Source organism: Balaenoptera ricei, chromosome 19, assembly GCF_028023285.1.
Source record: "Balaenoptera ricei isolate mBalRic1 chromosome 19, mBalRic1.hap2, whole genome shotgun sequence".
Lineage (NCBI taxonomy): Eukaryota > Metazoa > Chordata > Mammalia > Artiodactyla > Balaenopteridae > Balaenoptera > Balaenoptera ricei.
This window is the reverse complement of record NC_082657.1, coordinates 16,157,879-16,183,542: the sequence shown is the minus strand read 5'-3', so window position 1 is coordinate 16,183,542 and position 25,664 is coordinate 16,157,879. Positions and strand designations below refer to the sequence as shown.

At 38.4% G+C, this 25,664-nt stretch overlaps 2 protein-coding genes across 9 annotated transcripts in view; one reads left to right on the top strand and one right to left on the bottom strand.

The window, feature by feature from the left end:
- The window catches only part of ZNF565 (zinc finger protein 565), a 31,731-nt gene extending 30,116 nt beyond the window's left edge, over window positions 1–1,615 (bottom strand). Inside the window, exon 1 of the mRNA XM_059906302.1 lies at window positions 1,459–1,615. The gene's annotated coding sequence lies outside the window, so the exon portion shown is untranslated. The remainder of the gene's footprint in view (window positions 1–1,458) is intronic.
- ZNF146 (zinc finger protein 146) lies at window positions 1,311–24,988 on the top strand. Of its 8 annotated transcripts, none has more exons than XM_059906309.1 (4): window positions 1,311–1,598; window positions 3,325–3,373; window positions 12,109–12,346; window positions 21,471–24,560. In XM_059906309.1, exon 4 carries the CDS (start codon window positions 22,252–22,254, stop codon window positions 23,128–23,130), a length of 879 nt encoding a protein of 292 aa, XP_059762292.1. In that variant the 5' UTR covers window positions 1,311–1,598; window positions 3,325–3,373; window positions 12,109–12,346; window positions 21,471–22,251; the 3' UTR covers window positions 23,131–24,560. The 8 variants fall into 8 exon arrangements, 7 of the variants coding, with proteins under 7 accessions (XP_059762292.1, XP_059762296.1, XP_059762291.1 ...); XR_009499240.1 differs by lacking the exons at window positions 1,311–1,598; window positions 21,471–24,560 and adding exons at window positions 1,665–1,773; window positions 24,719–24,988; XM_059906308.1 differs by lacking the exon at window positions 1,311–1,598 and adding an exon at window positions 1,668–1,773.
- The last annotated feature ends 676 nt before the right edge of the window (window positions 24,989–25,664 follow it).

The following is a 25,664-nucleotide window of genomic DNA, read 5'->3' as shown; positions in this document are numbered from 1 at the left end:
GGTGTGTAGGGAGTATGGAAGGTATGGGCCTTTCAGTTCACCTCCACAGCACTCAGTAATTCACTCCAATGGCAAATACTGGACACCAGTTCACTTGAGGGTGGGTGGTGGTGTGTGTCTTTGTTAGGCAAGAAGTTTCAGGAGAAGGAAAGAAAAGCACGTGTTAAAAAAAAAAAAAAAAAAAAAAGCCCAAAATGGGGTCATGTGCCCCCATAACAGCAAACAAGACAACTCCAGTTTCAATCTCTCTCAAGAAAATGTGCTCCTAAATAAAAACTCAACAAACAAACAAAAAGAAAATGTGCTCTTTAAACAGTCAATCTGAAATTTCCTGATTAGCACTAGTGAGGTAATCTGCATGATAAGACCCCTGCCATTCCCTTCCCCTAAAAGATGTCCCGGCCTAAAACAATCCTTTCTTTTCTTTTGCTAATAACTTCCTTGCACCACTTTCCTACTGCCTATAAAAATCTTCCATTTTGTACAACTCCTTGGAGTATCTCTCTACTTGGTAGATGGGATGCTGCCTGATTCATGAATTGTTGAATAAAGCCAATTAATCTTCACATTTGGCTGAATTTTGTTTTTTTAACACACATCACGAAAAATAACACGGGTTTCAGGGAAAGAAGAAAAACATGCACGGAGAACTTGGCTTTTGGATGTTCAATAATAATTCTTTCCTTCTCCTCTCAATACGTCTCTTGGAGAAGAGTCAAGGAAAAGCAATCATAAGGGACCAGCGCATTTTTAAAGGGTCATCGCCCGACCCTCCCACACTGGGGAGGGAGAGCAGAGAAGACTGGACATCATGCCCAATCTCGGTGTTACAGGGAAAGGCTGAGGTTATCACTGTCCAGGGCCATAATCTGTCAGAGCACTGGAGTCACAGGCACCTCACACCCACACACTTGGTGCTGAACAAATGGTCAGTGCCACACAAACACAAACACATATCCACTCTTAGAACACACAATGAAACACGATCATAGACACCTCCACAGCCTTATACACAGCCACAATCTCACACCCACTAAGGCACACACAGTCGCACAATCTACTCACCACCATGACACACAAAGACACATTCAGAATCGTGTATTGTTAGCCCGCTCGCGCCAGCGCGCAAAAACCCAAGGCTCTCTGGACACGCCCTGTCCCCGCCCCGGACTCCCAGACCCCTCACCTTCTGCCTCCCCGTGGTCGCGTCCGGGGCCCTGCGGAGCTAACGACCTCGCCACGACGTCAAGAGAGACGTAACGCTGGGCCGCTGTGGACTCTGGGAAATGTAGTCCAAAGCCAGACCAGCTACAGAGAAAATGGCGTCCTCATACCTCAGAGTATGGGCTTGGTTCGTTTGACGCTGCCCTCGGGAGGCTTCAAAGAGGGGGTTGGGGTTCCGGCTCCAAACCTCCCACCAGGCTTGAGCTGATCTTCCTCCAAGGCAGAAGTACTCACCCTGAGAGCTTCATAATCACAGGAAGAGGCCGCCAAGTTCGCGTGGGAAAGACAGACGGAGAGACATAGAATGTCGACCAGCAAAGCCTTAAGGGAAATGTAGTCCAAGGCCGGAAAAGCGGTGGTGCTGTCGATAGAAGGTAATCAGATACCAGCCTGCGCTTGGCCGCGGCGACCGTGCGGGCCGCATCGCGGAGATTTCTGGGAGTGCTCACTCGGCCTCGGAGTGCGCAGGCGCAGCGCACCGAGTGGACATTTTGGTCTTTGTCCGCGGGTCAGTCCGGCCCCTGGGTCCACGTGGCGCGAAAATAGGAGGTGGGACGTGGGTGTCTTGGGCCGATGGGGTCTGGGAGGTTATGAAGAGAAGGATTCCAGATCTATTGGGGTGCGGCGCGAGGGTGGGGAGTGGGTTTAAGAGCTTCTGGCCTACATGTAGGGTGGGGGTGGGGGCCTCTGAGGAGGGTTCGAGCTTGCATGACCCTGAGTTTGACCGCAAGTTTGATCGGATGTTTGAGATTATTGAGGGAGAAACTGGGGGTGCAGCGTTGTGTATGGTTGCTTCTAAGAGAGAGAGATGTAGGAAACCAGCATTGAGAGAATAACATCCGAGCGGCACTTCCCGTGTCGAAAGTGCTGATAATAACGGTGCCGTCTTCCTGGAACATCTAATTTACTTGAAGATTTGAAGGGGGATAAAAGCTAAGTGGTAAATATTTTTTAAGTGGACTTTTGTATAAAAGCGCGTTTCTTTTTAATTGGGGTAGAATGCAAATCACCGTGGTTTTTTTTTTTTTAAACAAGCAAAAATATTTCAAAGGAAATTTTTGTTAGGGGGAGCCTGCTTCAAACGGTCTCAAATATCCTGATCTTTGGGGTACTTTAATAGGTCTGCTGTTAATTTAGAGTAAATATCAGCCTTACATTTTGAGAAGCAGTGTCATATAGAGCAGAAGGCCGAGGACTGGGGAGTCAAGGGTTTGGGGTTCTAGGTTCGGCACGGTTACCCTCGTTCTTTGAAAAAAACTTAGTTCCTGCAGTGTTTATCCATGAGTCTGGACTAGTTAGTTGTCCTAACTCCTAAATGCGTGGAGATGTTCCCAGGTTGTATGGATTTTGTGAAGTAACGAAAAAGTCTAAGGAATCCACTTTAAGTTATCCTTCACGTTATTTTAAATAATTGGGTACCAAATCAATATCTACAAATCAGTAGCCTTCAGATAGACAAACCACAGCCAGTTAGAAGGTATAATAGAAGACAACCATTATTTACAAGAACAGTTTTTTAAAAATTGAGGAATAAACTTAAGAAATGTGCAAAACTATTGGAAAAGAACTTTAAAATACTGCTAAAGGGCATAACATAAGATGTGAACAAATATAGTGTTTTTCAATAGGAAGACATCTTAAAGAAGTGTGTGCAAATTTAAGTAAATTTATTAATTTAATGTTATCCCAATAAAAGTATCCACAGATTTTTTTTTTTTTTTTTTTTGGACCTAGGTAAGCTGATTCTGCACTTAATATGGAAAAATAGACAAGCTAGAATAGCTAGTAAAACTCTGAAAAAGGAAAGCAGTTGGGGTGTGGGGAGGTCGGAGCCCAACAGTAACTTTTTTTTTTTTTTTTTGGCCACTCCCCTGGGCTTTTGTGATGTTAGTTCCCCAACCAGGTATTGAACAGGCACCCTCAGCAGTGAAAGCGCAGAGTCCTAACCACTGGACCACCAGGGAATTCCCCCAACAGTAACAATTTAAATCCTCAGAAATTAAAATAGTATTGGTATTAGCAGGAAGCAGACCTATGAAGGGCAATTCAGCATTATGTATGATAACTACAAATGTATTTTCTTTTTGACTTATTTTACAGATGGAAATTCATTCTGCAAATGTACCTGAATTTACATGAAGTTATACAGGTACAAGGTTGTTCATTGCAGCAGTGTTTCACATAGGAAAAGATTAGAAACAATTCATGCCCATCAGTAGGAGATTGGTTCGATAAAATTATAATGTATGTATACAACAGAATAATTTGCAGCTCTATAAAAGAATGAGGAGGAAGCTTTCTATATACTGACACTGAAATAACTCCAGAATTGTATTGTTAAGTGAAAAATGCAAGATGCAGAATGTATGGTATGCTTCATTTGGAGTAAGAAAGGGGAGAGATAAGAATATATACTTGTATTTGTTTCCTTTAAGAAACAAGATCCACAAGAAACTAGTAAGAGTGGCTACCTCTGTTGCGGGTAGAGGTACTGGCATAAATAGGACAAGGGCAAATAGCTTTCTATGTTTTTTTTTCCCCCTGACTATATGAGTTTAGTATATATTCAAAAGTCAAAGTAATTTTTTTTTAAAAGGAGGACATAGGCCATAGAACCAGACTCTTTCCTCTGCCACTTTGTACTTTGGTGACCTTAGGCAGGTACTGGCTTGTGCCTCAGGTTCTCATCCAGTATTATAGAGAAAATAATAGTATCTGATTCATGGAGTAGTTGTGTAGATCCAGGAGTTCTAAAGAATAGTGCCTTATTACTTAGTAATACGGGATAAATTTTAAGTAGTACTATTATTACTATCTATAGAATAATACTTTCTCAGAAATAATGCCACTTGCAGCAAGGTGGATGGACCTGGAGATTATCATACTAAGTGAAGTTAAGTCAGACAGAGAAAGACAAATATATGATAGGCAGAATCTAAAAAAAATGATACAAATGAACTTATTTGCAAAGCAAACACTCAGAGAATGAATTTATGGTTACCAGAGGGAAAGAGTGTGTGTGTGTGGGGGGGGGGTAGATTGGGAGTTTGGGATTGACATGTACACAGTACTATATTTAAAATAGATAACCAACAAGGACCTACTGTATAGCACAGGGAACTCAGCTCAATATAATAACCTAAATGGGAAAAGAATTTGAAAAAGAGTGGATACTTGTATGGGTGTAACTAAATCACTTTGCCGTACACCTGTAACTAGCACATCATTTTTTTTTTTTTTAAATAAATTTATTTATTTATTTTTGGCTGCATTGGGTCTTTGTTGCTGCATGCGGGCTTTCTCTAGTTGTGGTGAGCGGGGGCTATTCTTTGTTGTGGTGTGCAGGCTTCTGATTGGGGTGACTTCTCTTGTTGCGGAGCACAGGCTCTAGGTGCGCAGGCTTCAGTAGTTGTGGCATGTGGGCTCAGCAGTTGTGGCTTGTGGGCTCTAGAGTGCAGGCTCAGTAGTTATGGCACACGGGCCTAGTTGCTCCGTGGCATGTGGGATCTTCCCGGACCAGGGCTTGAACCCGTGTCCCCTGCATTGGCAGGTGGATTCTTAACCACTGTACCACCAGGGAAGCCCTAGCACATCATTGTTAATCAACTATATTCCAATATAAAATAAAAATTTTTAGAAAATTCAGAAAGGGACAAAAAATTTCCTCAGAAACAGTACAGTCATTTTTACTGTTTCTGGTAAAAATTTCTGAAAGATTCAGATATGTAGATGCTGTTTTTTAATTGCCATGTTTAAGCATTTTTTTTTTTGACATTTTCTTTTGTAACTGGAATGAGGAAGTTAGAGTTCTTTGTTCAGGTTACATTCATCCTTAGAAATTCATCACTGCCTCCTTCATGAGATTTGTTCTTTGATTTCTGTGATGGTTACTTTCTCATGGTTCTAATTCAGAGCCTCTGATGATATTTTTTAAAAATCCTAATTGTGACCTGTTTTGGGTCAGACTACATCAGAGGTGATCTTCAAATTGCATAACGTCAGGAGAGAAATATATGACTGGTCCACCATTAGTGATTGTATTTTCCCCTTTATGACCAAAGTGTAATCTGTATGGTTTCATAATTTGGCACGGTACAGATGTCCATTCCCCATCAATCATTTAATGAATGGTTTTAACACCAATAAATAATCCTAGCGGAATCAATAATTTCTTCAAGGTTGCAAAGTGATTTTCTAGTTTTTTCATTCCTTTTACGTTTATTTGATTGCTACCTCAAATTGTGTCAAATTTATCCTGGCTTTTTCTTTAAGCATCATTTTAAAGTTGTGCTCTAATAACTGCAGCTAGTTTTCTTTTTGATAGTCATATTGTCACAGTTTTAGTCAGTGGATGTTCCTTCATGCTAACTCCTGTCTCATTTTAACTTGCCCCCATTTAACTTTGAAAGCTATCTTGCACTCCAGGCCCATCTTGTACCTTCCCTCCCAGACTTGGAATTAGCTGTTTCTTCAAGGAGCTCTGGTTCCTTTTACTGGAGAGTGGTATTGGAGACCAAGATCTGGGTGCTGGATGTTCGTTCTCCCCCCTGCCCCCCCACTTTCGGCTTCTTTGGCTTCATTGCTGTGCGTGGGCTTTTTCCAGTTGCGGAGAGCGGGGGCCACTCCTCGCCATGGTGCGCGGGCCTCCCATCGTGGTGACCTCTCCTGTTGCAGAGCACCGGCTCCAGGCGCGTGGGCCTCAGTAGTTTTCGTACTGTGGTAGTTGTGGTATGCGGGCTCAGCAGTTGTGGCTTGTGGCCTCCAGAGCGCAGGCTCAGTAGCTGTGGCGCACGGGCCCAGCCACTCTGCGGCATGTGGGATCCTCCCGGACCAGGGGTCGAACCCATGTCCCCTGCACTGGTGGGCAGACCCAGGGAAGCTCCTGGATGTTATTTTATTGTTGCAGAGGTAACATTGTTTCAAGGCCATTTCAGAGACGGAACTAGAAAACCCATTTTGAAAAATCATGAGTTCATATTAATATTTATAATTCAGTTTAAATGGTTCAGTATTTTTACCTCATACTTAGCTCCTAATTGTATTTTATAGTAAAAATTTTGGAACAGGTTAATATAAGTATGGGATTATTTGCTTTATCCTGCACTATAAAAAAAAATGGTTTCAAAAATAACAATGTTGATAGTAGTAACCATAAACATACTGTATCATGTGAAAATTTTCTTTGTAGCTATTTTTGTCCTTAGAATGCATCCCACTAAAGATGTGTAGTCAAAGTTCTCTGTTATAAATCCTTTCTTTGAGGAATTATGTTACCAGGTTAATGTACAGTTGAGTTCATTTGTTTCAATTTCAAGTTCAGGGATTGCTTTTTTTAAAAATGAATTTTATCATATAAAAAGTAAATAATGCATTTCTGTGATTCAACAAAAACTATATCTCATAGAGGTATCTCATTCTGCTCCCCTCCCCATCACATTCTTCTCTGTCCCAATTAAATATAGTTTCTTGTTTTTTTGTTTCTTTATCCTTCAAGTAGATTTTTTTTGTTTGTTGGGCCATTAGTGTATGTTTATTCTTCCCTCCTATCCCCCACTGTCCTTACGTAAAAGATATACTATGTACATCTGTGTTCCTCACTTTCTTCACTTAACAATATGTCCTGGAGATATCCTTTATTAATGATTATATATATTTTTTTCTTTTTAACTGCCTTATAAATAAGATGCCATTGTGTGCGTGTACCGTAGTTGATTCTGCTCTTGGACATTTGGGTTGTTTCCAATCTGTTGCTGTTACTGCGGTAATGAATAATTTTTCATCTGTGTCATTTTGTACTTATGCAAGATTATCTCCAAAGTAGATTGCTACAAGTAGAATTGCACGTAGGGCTAAGTACTTTCATTTCCATTAGCAATCTACAAGAACACCTTTCCTCCTAGAACCTTATCATCAGAATGTAGAGTTGAATATTTTTTTTTGCCAAAGGTATGAGTGAAAATTGGTATCTCAGTGTAGGTTTAATTTACATCTCTATTATGGGTGAGGTTGAGTATCTTCCATATGTTTAAGGGCCACATGTACTTATCTGGGAACTCTGTTCATATCCTTTTCCTCCTTTTACTATAGGGTATCTCTTTCTTCTAGGAGCTGTTAAATTACATTAGAAAGGTTAGCCCTATGTGAAATGAGTTGCAGGTTTTTTTCCAAGTTTTAAATTTGTGTTTTGATATTGTTCACAGTGGTTTGTTTTTTTAAACCATGTGGAATCAGGTAGTTTTTATTTTTATGTAATAGATTTATCAGTCTTTTCATATATGGTCATAGAAAGCCTTTCGCACTACAGGTTTCACCTATACTTTCAAATCCTTAAAAGATTATAATTTCTATGGGTTTTCATATCCTCGTGTATGATATTTAGGTTTGCATCCAGGTTTATGTTTTTCCAGTAGGCTACCCAGTTCTTCCAACACCATTTATTAAAAGGCCTTAACTCTACTATTTTAAGATTCCATTTTGATCATATACTAAATTCTCATGTTTTTGGTCTTATTTCTGGACTTTATATTCTCATCCATCTTCCAGCCTATATTCGTGTACCAATATTTATCTTTTTAGTATAGATGTTTTATAGTTTTGTTTTAATATCTATTATAGTTACTCTTCTCTTATTGCTTGTCTTTTTCAGTTTCCTAATTCTTGTTTATTTTTCTTTGTAAACTTCAGAATCAGCTTGTCTAGTTCTAGAAAAAAAACTTACTGATATTGTATTAAATTTTGTAAAATAATTTAGGGACAGGGACATTAGATTTTTATAATGTTAAATATTCTTGTCCATGTACATGATATGTGTTGTATATATTCCAGTTTACTTTTGGGTCTTCTAGAGTGTTTTAATACTTTCTTCATATAGGTTTTAGGCACTTTTTACTAAGTTTATTTCTAGGTACTTTATCTTTTATATTGCTGTTATGAATGGAGTCATTGTGTTATATATAAAGCTTGTTGATTTCTTTTATATATATATATATATACATTTATTTATTTTTGGCTGTGTTGGGTCTTCGTTTCTGTTTGCGGGCTTTCTGTAGTTGTGGTGAGTGGGGGCTACTCTTCGTTGCAGTGCGCGGGCTTCTCATTGAGGTGGCTTCTCTTGTTGTGGAGCACGGGCTCTAGGCACGCGGGCTTCAGTAGTTGTGGCACGCAGGCTCTAGAGCGCAGGCTCAGTAGTTGTGGCGCATGGGCTTAGTTGCTCCGTGGCATGTGGGATCTTCCCAGACCAGGGTTCAAACCCGTGTCCCCTGCATTGGCAGGCGGATTCTTAACCACTGCACCACTAGGGAAGTCCCAAAGTTTGTTGATTTCTATAAGTTAATTTTATTCCCTGCTTAATTTATTGAATTATTGTTTATAATTATATTTTAAAATGAGGCAGTGGGCATCCTTACCTTTATTTAGAGTTTAATAGAAATGCCTTCAATATTTTTGCATTAGATAAGATGCTGGCTTTCGTGGTCAGATATAGATTATGATTACCTATATATGTATAAATTACCCATGTTGCCTAGGTCTCTGGGGATGTGAGCAGAAACAAAAAAGTTTAAGGCTGAGACCACTGCTATGCCTCAGATACAACAACCAGGAAAGATCACATTAATCAAGGAAATAAAAATCCCTCTAAACTCTGATAGCTGCAGTCTTTTTTTTTTTTTAATTAATTAATTTATTTTATGGCTGTGTTGGGTCTTCATTGCTGCACGCGGGCTTTCTCTAGTTGTGGCGAGCGGGGGCTACTCTTCGTTGTAGTGCGTGGGCTTCTCATTGTCGTGGCTTCTCGTTGCGGAGCACAGGCTCTAGGCGCGCGGGCTTCAGTAGTTGTGGCACGCGGGCTTAGTAGTTGCGGCTCGCGGGCTCTAGAGCACAGGCTCAGTAGTCGTGGCGCACGGGCTTAGTTGCTCCGCGGCATGTGGAATCTTCCCAGATCAGGGTTCGAACCCGTGTCCCCTGCATTGGCAGGCGGATTCTTAACCACTGCGCCACCAGGGAAGTCCAGCTGCAGTCTTTAAAAAAGTCAAATATAACAAAAGTAAGATGTCCATTCCTATTTTCTTTTCATTTCCTCCTTTTGGGTGACCATTTCTTAAATCAGTTTCTCCATTTATCTTTTATGTTCTTTTTATAGCTTTGCTTGCTTCTTAAAGTTTTTATGTCTTTTTAAAAAAATTAATTTTGTTACATTGTGTTTCATTTTTTAATCTACTTGTGGCAGTAATTTTCAGGTGAGTTTAACTGTTGGAAAATTATGCTGTTCATTGCCACTGTTTTCCTTAAAGCATCCTTGTATGGACACAGACAAAATATTTTGTGTTTCTCATGTTTGTATGAGGTAGATATTCATAGACAAGTACCAGGAAAAAGGAAACATAGTAGCATTCTATACTTCAAAGCTCATGTGCCTCTTCTAGTGTTTAAAAGCAGAGGGCTTCCACACCTTCTCTGGCTAGATGACCCTAACCTGGTTGAGGCAGACTTTTATCTCCATCTCTCTGTTTCCCATAAATCTTCATAGTACTTGCCTTCCAGGATGATGCATTTGCTTTTTTTTTTAATATATAAATTTATTTATTTATTATTTTATTTTTGGCTGTGTTGGGTCTTCGTTGCTGTGTGCGGGCTTTCTCTAGTTGTGGCGAGCGGGGGCTACTCTTTGTTGCCGTGCGCAGGCTTCTCACTACGGTGGCTTCTCTTGTTGCGGAGCAAGGGCTCTAGGCACACGGGCTTCAGTAGTGGCGAGTGGGCTCTAGAGCGCAGGCTCAGTAGTTGTGGCGCACGGGCTTAGTTGCTCCGCAGCATGTGGGATCTTCCCGGACCAGGGCTCGAACCCATGTCCCCTGCATTGGCAGGCAGATTCTCAACCACTGCACCAGCAGGGAAGCCCCCAAGTACTTTTTAAGCCTGCTCTTTCTGCTTTCCCTGCAGTCTCTTTCTGTTTAATCTAGGTCTTGCTTTCATTAGTTCCGTCTTAGGGTAAGGCCTACTCGTTCTGGAAGGAAATACTAGCTGCAGATTTCTGAACTCCGTAAGTCCTGAGACTCTCCCTCAGCATTTCGAGTTCTTCCTAGGCTTCTTTGTAACTTCTTTAGGCCTCCTGTTTGGGTTTCCCTTTGGCAGAGATATATGGAGTTTGGGGGTTTGGCTTTTTTTTTTTTTCTTTTGTTGCTAGTCTTGTTGTTCATGATTAGACTTCATTACAACAGTTCTCACTCAGGGTGAATCCCTCATTCTGAGAGTGAATATTTGCTAGTTATTTCTGAGATCTGTTACCTCAAGGACTTCTCGCCATTATCTAGTCTTTCTTGCTACACTTATTACACTATTGTGGTTCCTGTACCACTTCGGCTATTTTGGGTTTTTGGGCCGCACTTACAAATAATTTAGAGTTAACAAATTCTCCCTACTAGTTTCACTACAGATGTAGTGTATGGATTAGCTTCTTGCCCCCTTGTTCCACCCTCCCCATTACCCCATTATTCTTGATGTTTTATATGGTTTTCAGGAAAAGTATTTGCAAGATTGAAACTAAGCAGCGACCATGCTCCTGTGAAACCTTTCCTTGTGTCCTTGACCTTTGGTGTTCCTAGGATTCTGTCCTTGACCATCTTCACGTTCTGTGTATGTTCTCTATAAGTAGTCACAGTAGTATTCCACCTGTCTTCAACAGCAGTGATATTCTGACAACTGACAAATTCCCATTTCCATTCTAGGCTGTTCTGAGCTCCTAATTTATATATGCAGTTGTGTAATGGATATACTTGCCTGCATGATCCTCAGAAACCTGACACTCTGAATGTCCAGAAGATCAAACTTGATCTCCTTTTGCAGGCTGTTTCTAGGCAACTCGCCCTCTCATGTTTATCTCTGTGTACATTACTGTTTAAAGTAGGCTCTAAGCCTTCCATCTGCTACACCCCAGTACAAGCTGGTGACCAAGCTTTCTCAACACACATAGTAGATAGAGTGTATAAGTAGTAACTTAGGTTTTTTTAGGATTTTGCTTTTCTTTCTTAATGGTTTCAATTTTATAGAAAAGTTGCATGTACCCTTTCTAGAGAAGGGTACATGTGCAGAGAAGTCCCATATACCCTTTACCCAAATTCACCAATCGTTTACTTTTTTATTGCTTTATTTTTCCTTCTCTTATTCTCCAAATATGTGTGTAAATTTTTTTTCTGAACTATTTGAGACTAAGTTGTATACATGCTCCCTTTATCTGCAAATACTTCAGCATAAATTTTCTAAGAACAAGAACATTCTTATACATAACCATGGTACAGTAATCAAAATCAGAAAATATGATGCCAATACTATTGTTTAATTCAAAATCCATATTCAAATTTTGTCCATTGTCTGAATAATGTTCTTAAAAATGTTTTTTTGAATGTGTGGATGAACATATATTTACAGGATATTTTTAGTATATAGTTTCTTTCAGAGTATATTGCTAGCAAAGTAAATATTAGGACTCCAGGTAAACTTCAGTTTTTATTCCTGAATACTGTCAAGAACAACTTTATCCATGTGGCTTAGTTCTGTTAGGTGTATGTTGTTATAGTCATAGATATGAGTATTGAATTTCATCCAGGAATAAGGGCCGCAGTTAAAATCCACTTAGGGGCCTACATAGGAATGTGGTGCTAGAGAACAGTAGCAGCCAGTCATGTAAGGTATGAACAGCTTTTCCTATGGAGGTCAAATTTTCAAAATACATTCCCTCTTTCTTCCTCCATTTCTGGATGTGTGGAGCCTTAAAAGGTTTAATGAGTGTATGGCTTTGAAATTCAGGACCCAAATAGTCCCTTTGCTCATATTAGTTGTGTGTGCTTTAATCTCTAAGACAAAAAGTCATTACTTTGTTCTTTTTCACAGGGTCGCTTCCTTGTGCATTCCTGGAGACTGCACCTTCCTCATCCTTCGGAAGGCCAGGAGGCCCCAGGGCTCAGCCTGAGTTCTAGGACAGAACTTTGGCTCCAGCATTAACATTCTAGTGCTGTGTCATTTCCCCAATAGCAGGTTATAAGCTGGCCAAGATGTATGTGATCTTCTGTTGAAGCAAGAAGACGAAATCTGGATGGTGGAGAAAGAAGTGTAAAGGAAATTTGTCCAGGTGAGTGCATCACAACCAGGCGGGTCACAGTTGTTCAGTCAGCATTGCCACCTCTGAAATGCTTTTAAGTATGTTTTCTTACAGGCCCTAGTCTTAGAGTATCACTTGATACGAATTCTTTAGAAACCTGAAGGACATTTCCAGTCATTTTTTCTTTTAGTAGTCTACTCCTTTAATCAGATGCTAGAGGACCAGGTTCCCGTCTTACCTTTATTCTGCATGTCAGCACTTCGCACTTCATTTGTACTGCATCTGTGTGATTGTTCTCTCTTTCATGATACCCTCAGTCTCATATCCCCTGATGTGTATAGACTCCTTTCCTTGTGCATTCTTTTATATGTCTTAAGTCTTTATATATTATCTGATATTTAGGTTCCTTTTTATTACTTACCAATTTCTCTCATTCTTTCAGTGGTTAAATGCCTCAGCATTATATTTTACATCTGTAATCACACTTCCTGTTGTCTTCTTATCCAACGCCCCCACTATACATCAACAAACTCCTGCCTCCCTCCCTTCTGCCCCCATGAGCCTCTTTCAGAAGTTTTTGCCTTAGAAGTCAATTCTGCCTTTCTGCTGTGTATGTGTGTATGGATGTATGAGTCAGTATTTGTTTTTTAATGTAATACATGAATTTGTAAAAATTTTTGAACATCAGGTATACAGTGAAAAAGTCTGCTGTTCTGACCCTGAGTCCTGTAGTTCTTTTTCAAAGATGCAGTCACTTTTAAGAGTTTCACATGTATCCTTCTTGAGGTAGTCTATGAATAAACCAGCATATATTATGTATCTGTGCTGCAAATATGAATATATATAAGCCCTCAGTTTTCCGTTTCATGTAAATGGTGGTATGTATTCTATTGTGTACATAGTTTTCTTTTTTTCTCTATCAACATTTAATTTGTTTAACCTATCTCGTACTAATGGACATTTAGGTTGTTTCCAGGCTTATGCAATTGAAGATGCAAGTGCATATACTTGTTTATATTGCTTTGCAGAGATGTGCAGATATAGTTACATCATAATTTACTCTAAGTGGAAGTGCTGGGTCAAAGTTATGTTTATTTATAGGTTTGATAGAAATAGGCACATTGTTCTCAAGAGAAGTAAACCAATTTACATTTCTACCAACATGGTATATTTGTATATTCAATAAATATTTACTGAATGATTTGTATTTGGCACCAGTTCAGTTACTAGGGAAATGTCAGTGATCAAAGCAGTCAAAAATTCCTCCCTCTTGAGGCCTATATTCTAATTGGGAAAGGCAGACTATGAATAAATAGGTAAAAGATATATTCGGTGGTGAGTCCTATGCAGAAGAGTAAAGCAAGGAAAACTGGCATAGAGAGGGCCAGTTGGGGGTTATAATTTTAAATAAGTTGGTCAGGGAAAGGTCTCGTTAAGAGGATGGCATTTAAGAGTATGAGAGTGGGGCATGCAGTATTTGGTGGAAGAACATTCAGCCAAAAGGAACAAAAAGTCTTAAAAACCCTGAGGCTGAAGCGTGCTGTTCAAGAAATAATGATCAGGGCAGTGGGCTGGAGCAGAGTGAACAAAGGGAGTAAGAATAAGTTTGGTTAGGTTAACAGTCTAAACCATAGACTTTGGCCTTTATTCTGAGTGATTTTGGTAGACCATCAAAGGGTTTTGAGGTAAATCACCAAATTGTATGAAGCCAGTAGTCAAGCAATAAATATTGTTAAATACCATAATTCAGTTATCCCTTGTGGCTCAAGCCACCATTAGACGCTTTGCAAGTTGGCAAGGTATCAAAGCTGAGCGTATTCAAGTTCGCTGACATATATGGAGGAAGAGTCACTCTACTCCTCTCTGCTTAGTAACCATTCTCTAAACATTGGTTCTTCTCGCCTTGGCAGATAGAACTGCTTTCCTATTTATTTATTTATTTTTTTTCTCCTGCTCCTCCCAGGCATGTGAACCTGAAGGAATCCTGGTTTGTTTTTTTTTTTTTAATATTTATTATTTATTTGGTTGTGCCAGTTCTTAGTTGTGGCTTGCTGGCTCCTTAGTTGTGGCTCACCGGCTCCTTAATTGCAGCTCGTGTCCTCCTTAGTTGCGGCACTACTCGTGGGCTCCTTAGTTGGCAGCTTGCTGGCTCTTTAGTTGTGGCATGCAAACTCTTAGTTGCGGCATGCATGTGGGATCTAGTTCCCTGACCAGGGATTGAACCCAGGCCCCCTGAGTTGGGAGCTTGGAGTCTTAACTACTGCACCACCAGGGACGTCCCAGAACTGCTTTCCTTTAAAAGCCTGTTAGGATAATTGAGATCGTAATATGCTCTACCACCAAAAAAAAAAAAATATTCTAATAAAAATGAAATATTTGGGGAAAAAAGCGGGGGGGTGTGAGGTGAGGAGTGAAAAGATCAGAATTACAGTTTGGCTGCTATAAAGAAAACATGGTAGAGGGGATTAATGGGAGGCTATTGCAGTAATCTAGGTAGTAATTGTACTTAGTGACACATAGTCAGATTCTTAAGATATTTTAAAGGAACAGCTGACAAGATGGACTTATTTTATGTTGGTTATGAGAGAAAGAAGAGTTGTTGATGACTCTTTAACTGGAAGAAGATGAATTACCATTTACTGAGATAGGAAGACTTCAGGAATTTGGGGAGATAGATCAAGAGTTTTCTTTTGGACTCGTTAATTGTGACATATCTACTGGTCCATCATCTAAGTGCATATTCAGGTAGACAGTTGGATGCACAAGTCAGGAATTGAGGGAGATAGAAAGTTGTGATGACTTCTGTTCTGCTGTACTAATAAGCTGATTTATTCATTGATGGTGTCTCTGCATTTTCTTGCTCAGTCTTAACTTTTCTTACCACTCAGGGATGCCAGTGTGTCCACCAAGTCTCCTGCATCCAGCCTACATTCCTGGATTCTGTTGTTAGAAACAAGGAGGTGGTGATAATGGCCCTTGAAGCTGTGCCTTTTGTTTTTGGAGAGCATTGTGCATGAGAGCTCTTCCTAAAAACAGCAGTGGCAGCTGCCCACTCATATCCTTTCTCATAAGACATTAGAATTATAGCTACTTCCTACTCTTATCAACAATGCAGTTTTCCCTTTTTTTTTTCCTCTTTATCTTTCTCCTTCACAGGCATAAAGTGAGCAGAGATGTCTATCATTTTAGAAGAAAGCATCTATTTATGTTATGTTTGAGTCCCTCCTCTAGGAATTCTCTCCCACTTAAGCTTGATTGGTGCTTTGATGGCCTGAGATGTTGCTTTTTCTGTCTTAAGTGTTTCCTTATCTTTTGTGCCCTTCCCCCCTCATCCTCTTACTGGAGGTGGCTTCTGGAACTCTGCATTCTGCCTTTCCTCCTTCCCTTTATAAACTAATTCCTAGAAAGTGACTCATTCATTCTGAAGTTAGAAGTAACTCTTTCTATAAATACCAATTTTTATTTTGGCACCTCCAGCCTTTTTGTCTTGCCCACCATAATTTTACCTGTTTACGGGATAAACAACTGTCCAATTGACTTCATTTTCATCGTGTCAGACTGTGAAATCATTAATATACTACGCAAATTAGAGATTTCAGCTCATTATTTCAGGTCCAGACGTTACTTCAAACCATTTTCAAATTAGGTCTGGATTATTTCTTTTCTTATGGTCCTTGTGATATGGTCAGTCAAACCCTTTAAAAGATATACTTTGCTCTCATCAAGAGAGGGCATGTTAACCATGTGAATATAAATGTGAACATATTTCCTTTCTATAAAATTACTTGAATCTTGGCCTTTGATTATGAAATACCCTACCTTTTCAGTTCCTGCTTATTTAAACCTGTTACTTCCTCTTTTTTTGATCTCCCCTCTGATTGTCCATCCTACTACACATTTCCCACAGAAATTCAAAAGTCCTTAGTAAATACCATCTTACGTGTTTTTTTGTTTTTATGTCTGGATATCTTACGAACTTGTTGAAAGGAAGGCCCATGTTTTATATTTTCTGTTTGCAGTTTTGATTACACATGTGGTAACTTGTTAAATCTGAATTATTATTGTGGAAGGTTTTTTTTTTAATCAATTCTTAACATCTTCAAACACCATAAAACACTGAAAGAAGAGTACAGTGATCTCCTCTATACCCACCACATAGATTCAGTAGTTAGTATTTTGCCGTGTTCTTGATGTATCTGTATCCCAGTGCATGTGTATTGTGTGCATTACAGCACACAAACAGCATGACACTTCACTCCTAAAAAATTAAGCATTTTCTAAAAATACTGTCATCCCTCTATATAACAAAAATACCATTATCACGCCTTAGATGATTAGTCATAATGTGCTGATACTATGTAGTAGTCCATATTCAGATTCCCCAGTTATCTCCAGAATACTTTCTATAGCTTTTTTCTTTTTTTTTTTTTTTGGCCTCTTCGAGCCTTGTGGGGTCTCAGTTCCCTGACCAGGGATTGAACCCAGGCCACAGCAGTGAAAGCGCCAGATCCTAACTACTAGACGACCAGGGAGGTCCCTCTATAGCTTTTTTTAAAATACCAGAATCCAGTCAAGGTTTAAACTTTGGGTTTGGTTGTTGTCTTTTTAGTCTTTAAACTCTAAACTCTCCTCCCCTCCTTTTTTCCCCCTTGGTAATGCCCCCTATTTTTAAAAAATAATTGCTATCAGCCATCCAAAGAAAAGAGTGGAGCTGTTACTGCAATCCAGCATCTCAGATTATAGTTAGCATGTTAAGACTTAGCTACATACAAATTTGGGTTTAAAAATATTTCATATGAAACACTTATTTTAAGAAAAGTGAATGTGATTGTGATTAGTAGTTAAGGGAAAGATGTTTAGAAGTAAGAGACAAGATTGGAGAAGTCTTTTTAAGAGCATGTTACTGGAGCTGCTTCCAGGAGGTTCTGTGGATTCTAAGAAGTGTAAAAACTAGGGGATCAGGCTAAGCCAAAGGACATAAGGAACATAATATGTGTAATTGTGACTCACTGATAGCATATTTAACATGCTTGGCAGGCTTTTCCTCAGGGCCTCTGAACTTACTTAACTACTGCTTAGAATGCTTTTCCTCCAGATCACTCTTTCTTCCTTCATGTCTTGAATCTTGCCTTCTCAGAGGCCGCTCCATCTGAAATTGAAACTCTATCCCTTCCCTAATTTTATCTCATAGCACTTAAAACTTGTTAACAAACCATCTCCTTCATTTGTTTATTATTTGTCTCTGTCCACTAGAATGTAAACTTGATGGGTGCAGAAAATTTTGTCGGTTTTGTTCAGTACTGTTTATCCCTGGAGCTTAGAACTGTGCCAGGCACATAGTAAGGAAAGAAGGTATTTGTGGAATGAATAATGAGAAGTGTTTTGAGCATCAGGTTCTCAAAGTTTTTAGTCTTAGGAACTCTTCACATTTTTTTTTTCTTTTTCTTACATAACAGCTTTATTAAGATATAATTCAGATAACCAAATCTACCCTTTTAGGGTATACAGTTCAGTAGTTTTTATTATATTCACAAAGTCGTGCAGTCATCACCGCTATCACATTTTCATCACCACAGAAGGAAACCCAGTACCCAATAGCAATAAAATTTACAGTCCTAAAACTTGAGGACCCGCAAAGAGTTTTGGTTTATTATGTGGACTTTTGTGATATTTACTTTATTTAACAAAAAATGGAAACTTTTAAAAACATTTATTAATTTTAAAAAAACCCCATTACATATAAACTTATATCGTTTCTTAATAAAAATAACAATTTTCCAAAATAAAAAAATTTAGTGAGAAGAGTGGCATTGTTTTGCATGTTTGTAAATATCTTTATTGTCTGGCTTAATAGGAGATAGCAGAATCTGCTATTGTAACCTGTTGTTTTGGTTGAAGTATGTTAAAAAATTGTGGCTTCACACAGATGTAGTTAGAAAAGGGAGAAGTATTTTAGTAGCCTTTTCAGATAATTGTGAATATTCTTTGGTACTATACCAACACTTGACAAGTGATCACTTTTTTTAAGATTAGCCATAATGTGAAATTTGAAACACATTTTTTTGTTCTCTTACATAAAATCCATTGGTTTGTCTTAAACTTTGAATGGATCTCTTACCCATGCGTGATTTTGTAATGATATGCATTTGTCTGTTGAATTATGGAGATCTTTCAAATGTTGATGTATCTCATTATACAATATCAAAACATCACAGTTTGTTAACATCACCAGTCTCATTAGAAAAGTTTTTTAAGTATTGGGAAGCTATCAGTCTCATGGTGGAGGATTTATGGTTTTCCAAAATTCTAATTTTTGTTTGAAACTCGAATTCTATCATTGGCAACATATACTGTCAGTTGTTTTCCTTAAGATGATGTCTTACTTTGTTATGTCTGAAGGAAGTTCCTGGCAAACAATACCCAAGGCTTAATAACCATAGTTTGTAAGGCATTTATTAATTTATTTAAAGTAAATTAGTGGTGCTCCATAAAATAAAGTAAAAAATGGTGCTTCATGAGAAAAGTGGCTAGGTTTAGCTCACAACTTAGATGATTTGCCCAAGTGCTTTTCCTTGCTTGGTTTCCTATATTTAGCACAGACTCCCTTGGAGTTTCTTCAGAATAGTTCAAAGCCCTCTCAATACTTGTTTCCACATGGTCAAATGCATTGGGAAATCTCCTTCCATTTTTCCCCTTAGAGATATTACTTCTAGAATTTTTGTCCTCCTGCTTCAGTCTAGACTGGCTGTACTCTGACTTGATAGTCAGCTCTTACTTATAGGTTTTCATCACCATTATCATAGAGATTTTCTTCATTTTTTCCCCTATGCATCCCCTCTTATTTGGATTCTACATCTGTTGCCTTCTCTGTCTACTAATTTTGGTGGAACACATCTTCTAGTACCACCCTGGGAGGAAAGGTGCATTTTGGGGCATTTGCATATCTGAAAAATGGATTTATTTGACTGTCTTATTAGATTGATAGGCTAAGCGTAAAATTTTTCTCTCAGAATTTTATCTCTAACTTCCTGTCTTTCTGTTGGGAAATTTTATTCTGATTCCTTTTTCTTTGAATGATATATGTTCTTTTTTCTGAAAACATTTATGGCCTCTTTTCTGTTTTGAAATGTCACAGTGATGTGTCTAGGTATGCATCTTTATTATTCATTGTGTGGGGTACCAAGTGGGCCTTTTAAGAATTCTAGAGAGGACTTCCCTGGAGGTGGTTGAGACTCTGCACTTCCACTGCAGGGCACAGAGGTTCGATATTTGGTCGGGGAACTAAGATCCTACATGCTGCGTGGTGTGGCCAAAGAAAAAAAGGAAAGAAAGAAAAAGAAAAAAAGAGAGGGAAAAAAAGAAGTCTAGAGAGGGAATTCCCTGGCATTCCAGTGGTTAGGACTCTGCGCTTTCACTGCTGGGGGCCGGGTTGGACGCCTGGTTTTAGGGAACTAAGATCCTGCAAGCCGAGGCGTGCCCCCCTAAAACAAACAAACAAACAAACAAAACTTCTACCAGGAAATGACACTTGTCACCTGTGCTCATATTAACGGTATGACCCCTCTGCACTTAGGAGACCCTGTTATTGGTAAATGGTAATACAGTCTACTTTACCACCTTCCCCCTCACCACTCCCTCAACCCCAGTCTTAATTTGTAAGGGAACTTTTTCTTTCTGCTTCTTGCTTACAGAATCCTGTTATTGTTTCACTGATAAAATATCTTCTCATAACTGTGATTGGTTTTAGGGTTTTGTTGTTTGCTGTGCCTTACCTTTATTTCCTTAGACTTTCTTTTTTCTCTCAATGTTGATCTGTCATGTTAGTGGGGTTCCTCTAATGTGTGTGGAACACTGGCTGCACAGTCATACTTAAGAGTGATTCACTAAAACGTAAGCTCTTTCGTGCCTGGGTGCTTCTAGTCAGCTGGTAGGCTTTAGTGGATGAAAAATAGAATGCCTCATGGACTCAGGGTCTCCTCCTGCAGAAGCGTTATACTGCCTTCCTCTCATGAGCTCAGGTGTGGCCAGGTACTTCGTTTTGGCAAAAAAAAAAAAAAAAAATGAGTACAAGCAACAGGTATCATCTTAGATGGTGGGCATCCTATTTAAGTTTTTCACTGGCCTTTCAGTTTGTCCAGAAAAGGGTCCTTTCATATCCTGCTCACAGGTTGCCAACATTTTTTGGCATCAGCTGCATAATGGAACTGGAGGTTTCACCATATTGCATATAGATCCCATTGATTTCAGTATAGCACCTGTCATCTCATTTGTTGAGTGTCCCTGAGACTAGAGCTACTCTGATTAAATTTCTGCAAAGAATAACTTCCATTTCTTACAGAGTAGTGGTCCTTTGTCCTCCCGACTGACAGTAGAGGTCCAGCTGCAACTCACACAATCTTTTCTTTTTCCACCCAGCAACCATCCTTCATTCCTTCTTTTGAGATACTTGATTTCCCTTCATTTCCTGAGTCTTTCTGATATTTTGTGGCACAAATTGGCTTGCTTGACATTGGCATCCTCTTCTGGAATACCTTTATGTTATTTGAACTTCCTGAGCTCTTCTGTGTGTTGAAAATCTTCCATGTACTTCATGTTACCAAAAATTTTGTTAACACCTGTGTGTATTGATGTCTGCTATCATATTCTTTTTTCTTGTGAGTTTGTACCATTTTCCCTTTTCTTGTCATTTTAATGGAGTTTTAGAAGGAAGCAGTTGATTTTTCCTTTTTCCATTTCTTAGGAATCCCAGGTAGACTTTCTTAATTTTATGTGGTCATCTCTTTATCCTGTTTGTTAATTCCTCAGTTTTTGTTATATTCAATTTGCTGGATTATGAAATAAGAAAGATTATTTTTCAAGAATAATCTAAGCTTTATGTACATATGAATGTTAATTTTCAACCAGGGGTCCTCTATAAGGGTTTCCTTCTCAAAATTTAGTTGGAGACATTGGTCATGAGGATTCTTTCATACTGTTGAGGGGGGCTACCCGAGTTCATCCCCAAAAGCACAATCTGAAATTTTATTACTAGTAATGGGAAAATTCATAAATAATGATGATAACATAAAGCTAACATTGAGTGCTTACCATGTGCCAGCCACAGTTCTAAGCACATTGACTCCTTTAAATGATGATTCTTTGTACTCCATTTTAGAAGAAGCCTGAGAAGATGATGAGCAGATAGAGAGGCAACAAGACTTGGGAGGCAAGTTGCATCCAGCTCCAGTAAAGTACAGACTGAGGAAAAAAGCAGTGAATATAAGAAAATTGGAAAAATACTTCCTCTGATCTCAAACCTTATATCTTTTAAGGCAACACCTTTTTCAACTTAACCTAGAAAGAGTTTGAAACACAATTTAGACTTAGTTGTGTAGGAAAGAATCATCAATTAGTTTGGAAATCCTGCCACAGCTTACTCCTTGTGGTAATAACCCCTTTTAGGTGTAAATCAGTGTGGAAATGCCTTCATTTAAAAAATTTTGAACCCCATATGATATCAGAGCATTCATACTGGAGAGAAAACCTATGAATTTACTGAATGTGGTAAAACTTTCACTCACATGTTGCACCTCATAAATGTAGAAGTCAGGCTGGAGAGAAACCCTGTGCTTCTAAGGAATATTGAAAAGCCTTTAGCTAGATAACAAATCTCATTGAGTAGAAGAAAATTCATACTGGAGAGAAACCAGTGAATGTAACAAAACTTCATTTGAGTATTAGAAAATTTAGAGTTGAAGAGAAAGCTTTGAAGGTACTAAGTATGATAAAGTTTTCTCTTGAACCTTATCTCTTACTCTGCATTTGAAAGGTCATACACAGAGAAGCCCTACAAATGTAAGAAATGTGGAAATACCTTCAGCTAAAAGTAAATTCTCATTCATCAAAAAATTCATACTGGAGAGAAATCTTGTGAATGTGGGAAAGCTTCCATTCAGATGTCACACCTCAGTCAGCAGAGAGTTTGTAGTGGGGAAAACCCCTTTGCCTGTAAGGTATGTGGGAAAGTCTTCAGCCACAAATCAACTCTCACTGAGCATGAGCATTTTCATAATAGAGAGAAACCTTTTGAATGTAATGAATGTGGAAAAGCATTCAGCCAAAAGCAGTATGTTATTAAACATCAAAATACCCATACTGGAGAGAAGCTTTTTGAATGTAATGAATGTGGAAAATCCTTCAGCCAGAAGGAAAACCTTCTTACCCATCAGAAAATTCACACTGGAGAGAAACCTTTTGAGTGTAAGGATTGTGGGAAAGCTTTCATTCAGAAGTCGAACCTCATCAGACACCAGAGAACTCACACAGGAGAGAAGCCCTTTGTATGTAAGGAGTGTGGGAAAACCTTCAGTGGCAAGTCAAACCTTACAGAGCATGAGAAAATTCATATTGGAGAGAAACCCTTTAAGTGTAGTGAATGTGGAACAGCTTTTGGTCAGAAGAAGTACCTCATAAAACATCAAAATATTCACACTGGAGAGAAACCCTATGAATGTAATGAATGTGGAAAAGCCTTCTCTCAGCGAACGTCACTTATTGTACATGTGAGAATTCATTCAGGTGATAAGCCTTATGAATGCAATGTATGTGGAAAAGCCTTCTCTCAAAGTTCATCTCTTACGGTGCATGTGAGAAGCCATACAGGTGAGAAACCCTATGGTTGTAATGAGTGTGGGAAAGCTTTCTCTCAATTCTCAACCCTTGCTCTACATTTGAGAATACACACAGGTAAGAAGCCTTATCAATGTAGTGAATGTGGGAAAGCTTTCAGCCAGAAATCACACCATATTAGACACCAGAAAATTCATACTCATTAAAAACCTGTGGATATCATGAAAGGTGTTCATCAGGAATTTACATCTCATAACATATCAGAAATAATCATTCTGAAGGAAAGCATCACAAATGAGAGAAACAAAAGCTAAAAACTTAAAGGACACCAGAGAATTCATCCTGAAGAGAAAGACATTTGTATGATAATATTCAGTAAAAAAAAAAAAAAAAAACCATACAGCAAAGGTAATGCTGAAACTTTAGATGCATTTCCACTAAAATTGGGAATGGAAAACATGTTTAACATTGCCATCTGCATGGATCTGGAGCTCTTCACCAATGTAAAAGAAAAAAAAGGTTGCAAGTATTAGGAAGGAAGAGACTTTTATGATATTGATTTAGCAGAACAGAAGAGATTCTGGAAACACCTATGCATTTATTAGAATTTATAATATAGAAATGGCATCACGAGATGAGAATATAATGGGACTATTTAAAAAATGATTTGATTTGGAGGAAATTTGTTCTCCAAGGGGAAAAAAAAAACCAAGAACTATACACAAAGGTAAGATCCAAGGGGGTTAGGTTAAAAACAGTAATATGAAAAAGCTATATACTAAAATGGTTATGACCTTGGGAGTTGGGAAACATTCCTTACAGCAAATTGAAAAACACCTAGCAATTCTACTCTGAGTTTGTATGCTCAGGAAATGTGTACCAGGCTATTTACTGTGGCATGATATGTAGTAGTCATAAATTGGAAACAACTTAAATGCCCATCAGCAACAAAATGGAAAATACTTATGATGGAATACTGTATATCTGTAAAATGTAATAAATGAGATCTATATGTATTACAGAGAAAGATCTCAAAAATCATGTTGAGGGGGAAAGATAAAGTTGCAGAATGACATATAATACGATGAGTTTTGTAAATCTGAATAAAACTTCCCTCAAAATTTCAGTGCTATATATTGGTAATAGATACATATATGTATGTATGTTTTTTAAATGTTTTTGAAATGGTTTGGAAGGATACAGACCAAACTCTTGATAGTGGTTGCCTGTGAAGAGTGGAGAAGGGAAGGGGATGCGTGTGGGAGAGGGGGGGATTGGATTGGTTAGAGGGGACTTCAGTTTTATATATAAACGTTCATTTCTCTTAAAAAAAAAAAAGACTGCAAGAAAATATATTGAAATACTGGTTAATTCTGGATTGTGGTATATGGATATCTTGTCTTATTTTTTGTACTTTTCTGTATTTTTAAATTTTCTCAAAATTAACAAGAATGGGGGTGAGGATGGGAACACTGTACCTATAGAAATCATGTTCTAATGGATTCATTCGCAATCAGCTACTAAACTTTTTATAGAAAATATTTCTAAAATTTTATCAATGAGTGGATGGACTTGCTCTCTATGTAGTATGAAATTATCTATTTTATTAAAATTAAAAATGACAGCATAATCCAAATCTGTTTTAATTTATTTTTACATGATATAGTGTACACTCTATGGTCTACACGTTTCTAACACTATTTTGTGACATATCATTTGAGCTTAGAAATTTTTAAGAACATTTAGTTTAAATAAGGATACACACACAGACTTCATATAATTTGTGTTTTTCAGATAAACTGACTTTGGAATGACCATTTTCCTGTCCTGTAAATTTCCATGGGAACAGCATATGCATTAAAAGTAAAGTTTTTGATTATTTCATTTTTAAAAAGAGAAACCATTCAACTTCCCAGAATGTTCACAATTCGAGTTAAATGCCAACACCTGGATCTCAGTTTTAACCTGCAGATTATTTCATTCCTCCCCCTGCTTTGACAAATACACCTTTTTTGTTTGTTTTTTCCAGCTCTGGTATAACTGACAAATAAAATTGTAAGATATTTGAAGTGTACAACATGAGGATTTGATATACGTATACACTGTGAAGGGATTCTCCCCATCAAGTTACTGTTTTCTTTTACAAAGGTGGAGAGGATGAGATGGGTATGAAAAAAGTGGTTCAGACTCCGGGCAGAAATCTATTGTGTAAACCAATCCTTCCTGAAGATACTTATTATTTAGTCCCTCATCACAATGTAACTTGATATAAATAATGTTTTAAAATTTTCTTGAGTGGTGAACATCAGCAATACAGCATTTGAGGTTGACTTTTTAAACTGCTTTTTAAAAAGCTCTTAAGGACTTCCCTGGTGGTCCAGTGGTTAAGACTCCGTGCTTCCAATGCAGGGAACATGGGTTCGATCCCTGGTGCAGGCTTCAATCCCTGGTTGGGGAACTAAGATCCTGGATGCCATGCGGTGCAGCCAAAAAACAAAAACAAAAACAACTCTTAAACTCAGCTAAATGCCACAACATTACCGTGTATCTTTTATTAGCCGTTTTGGAGGAATGACCATCACTTAAATACGTGAGTCTTAGTCCTTTCTAGTATGAAGTTCCACAAACCCCTTTTTAAAAAGGATGTTATATACCATATCTACTAAGGAATTGCACCAGATGTTTGTACACCATTTAAAAATTGCCTTCAGGGAATTCTCTGGTGGTCCAGCGGTGTTAG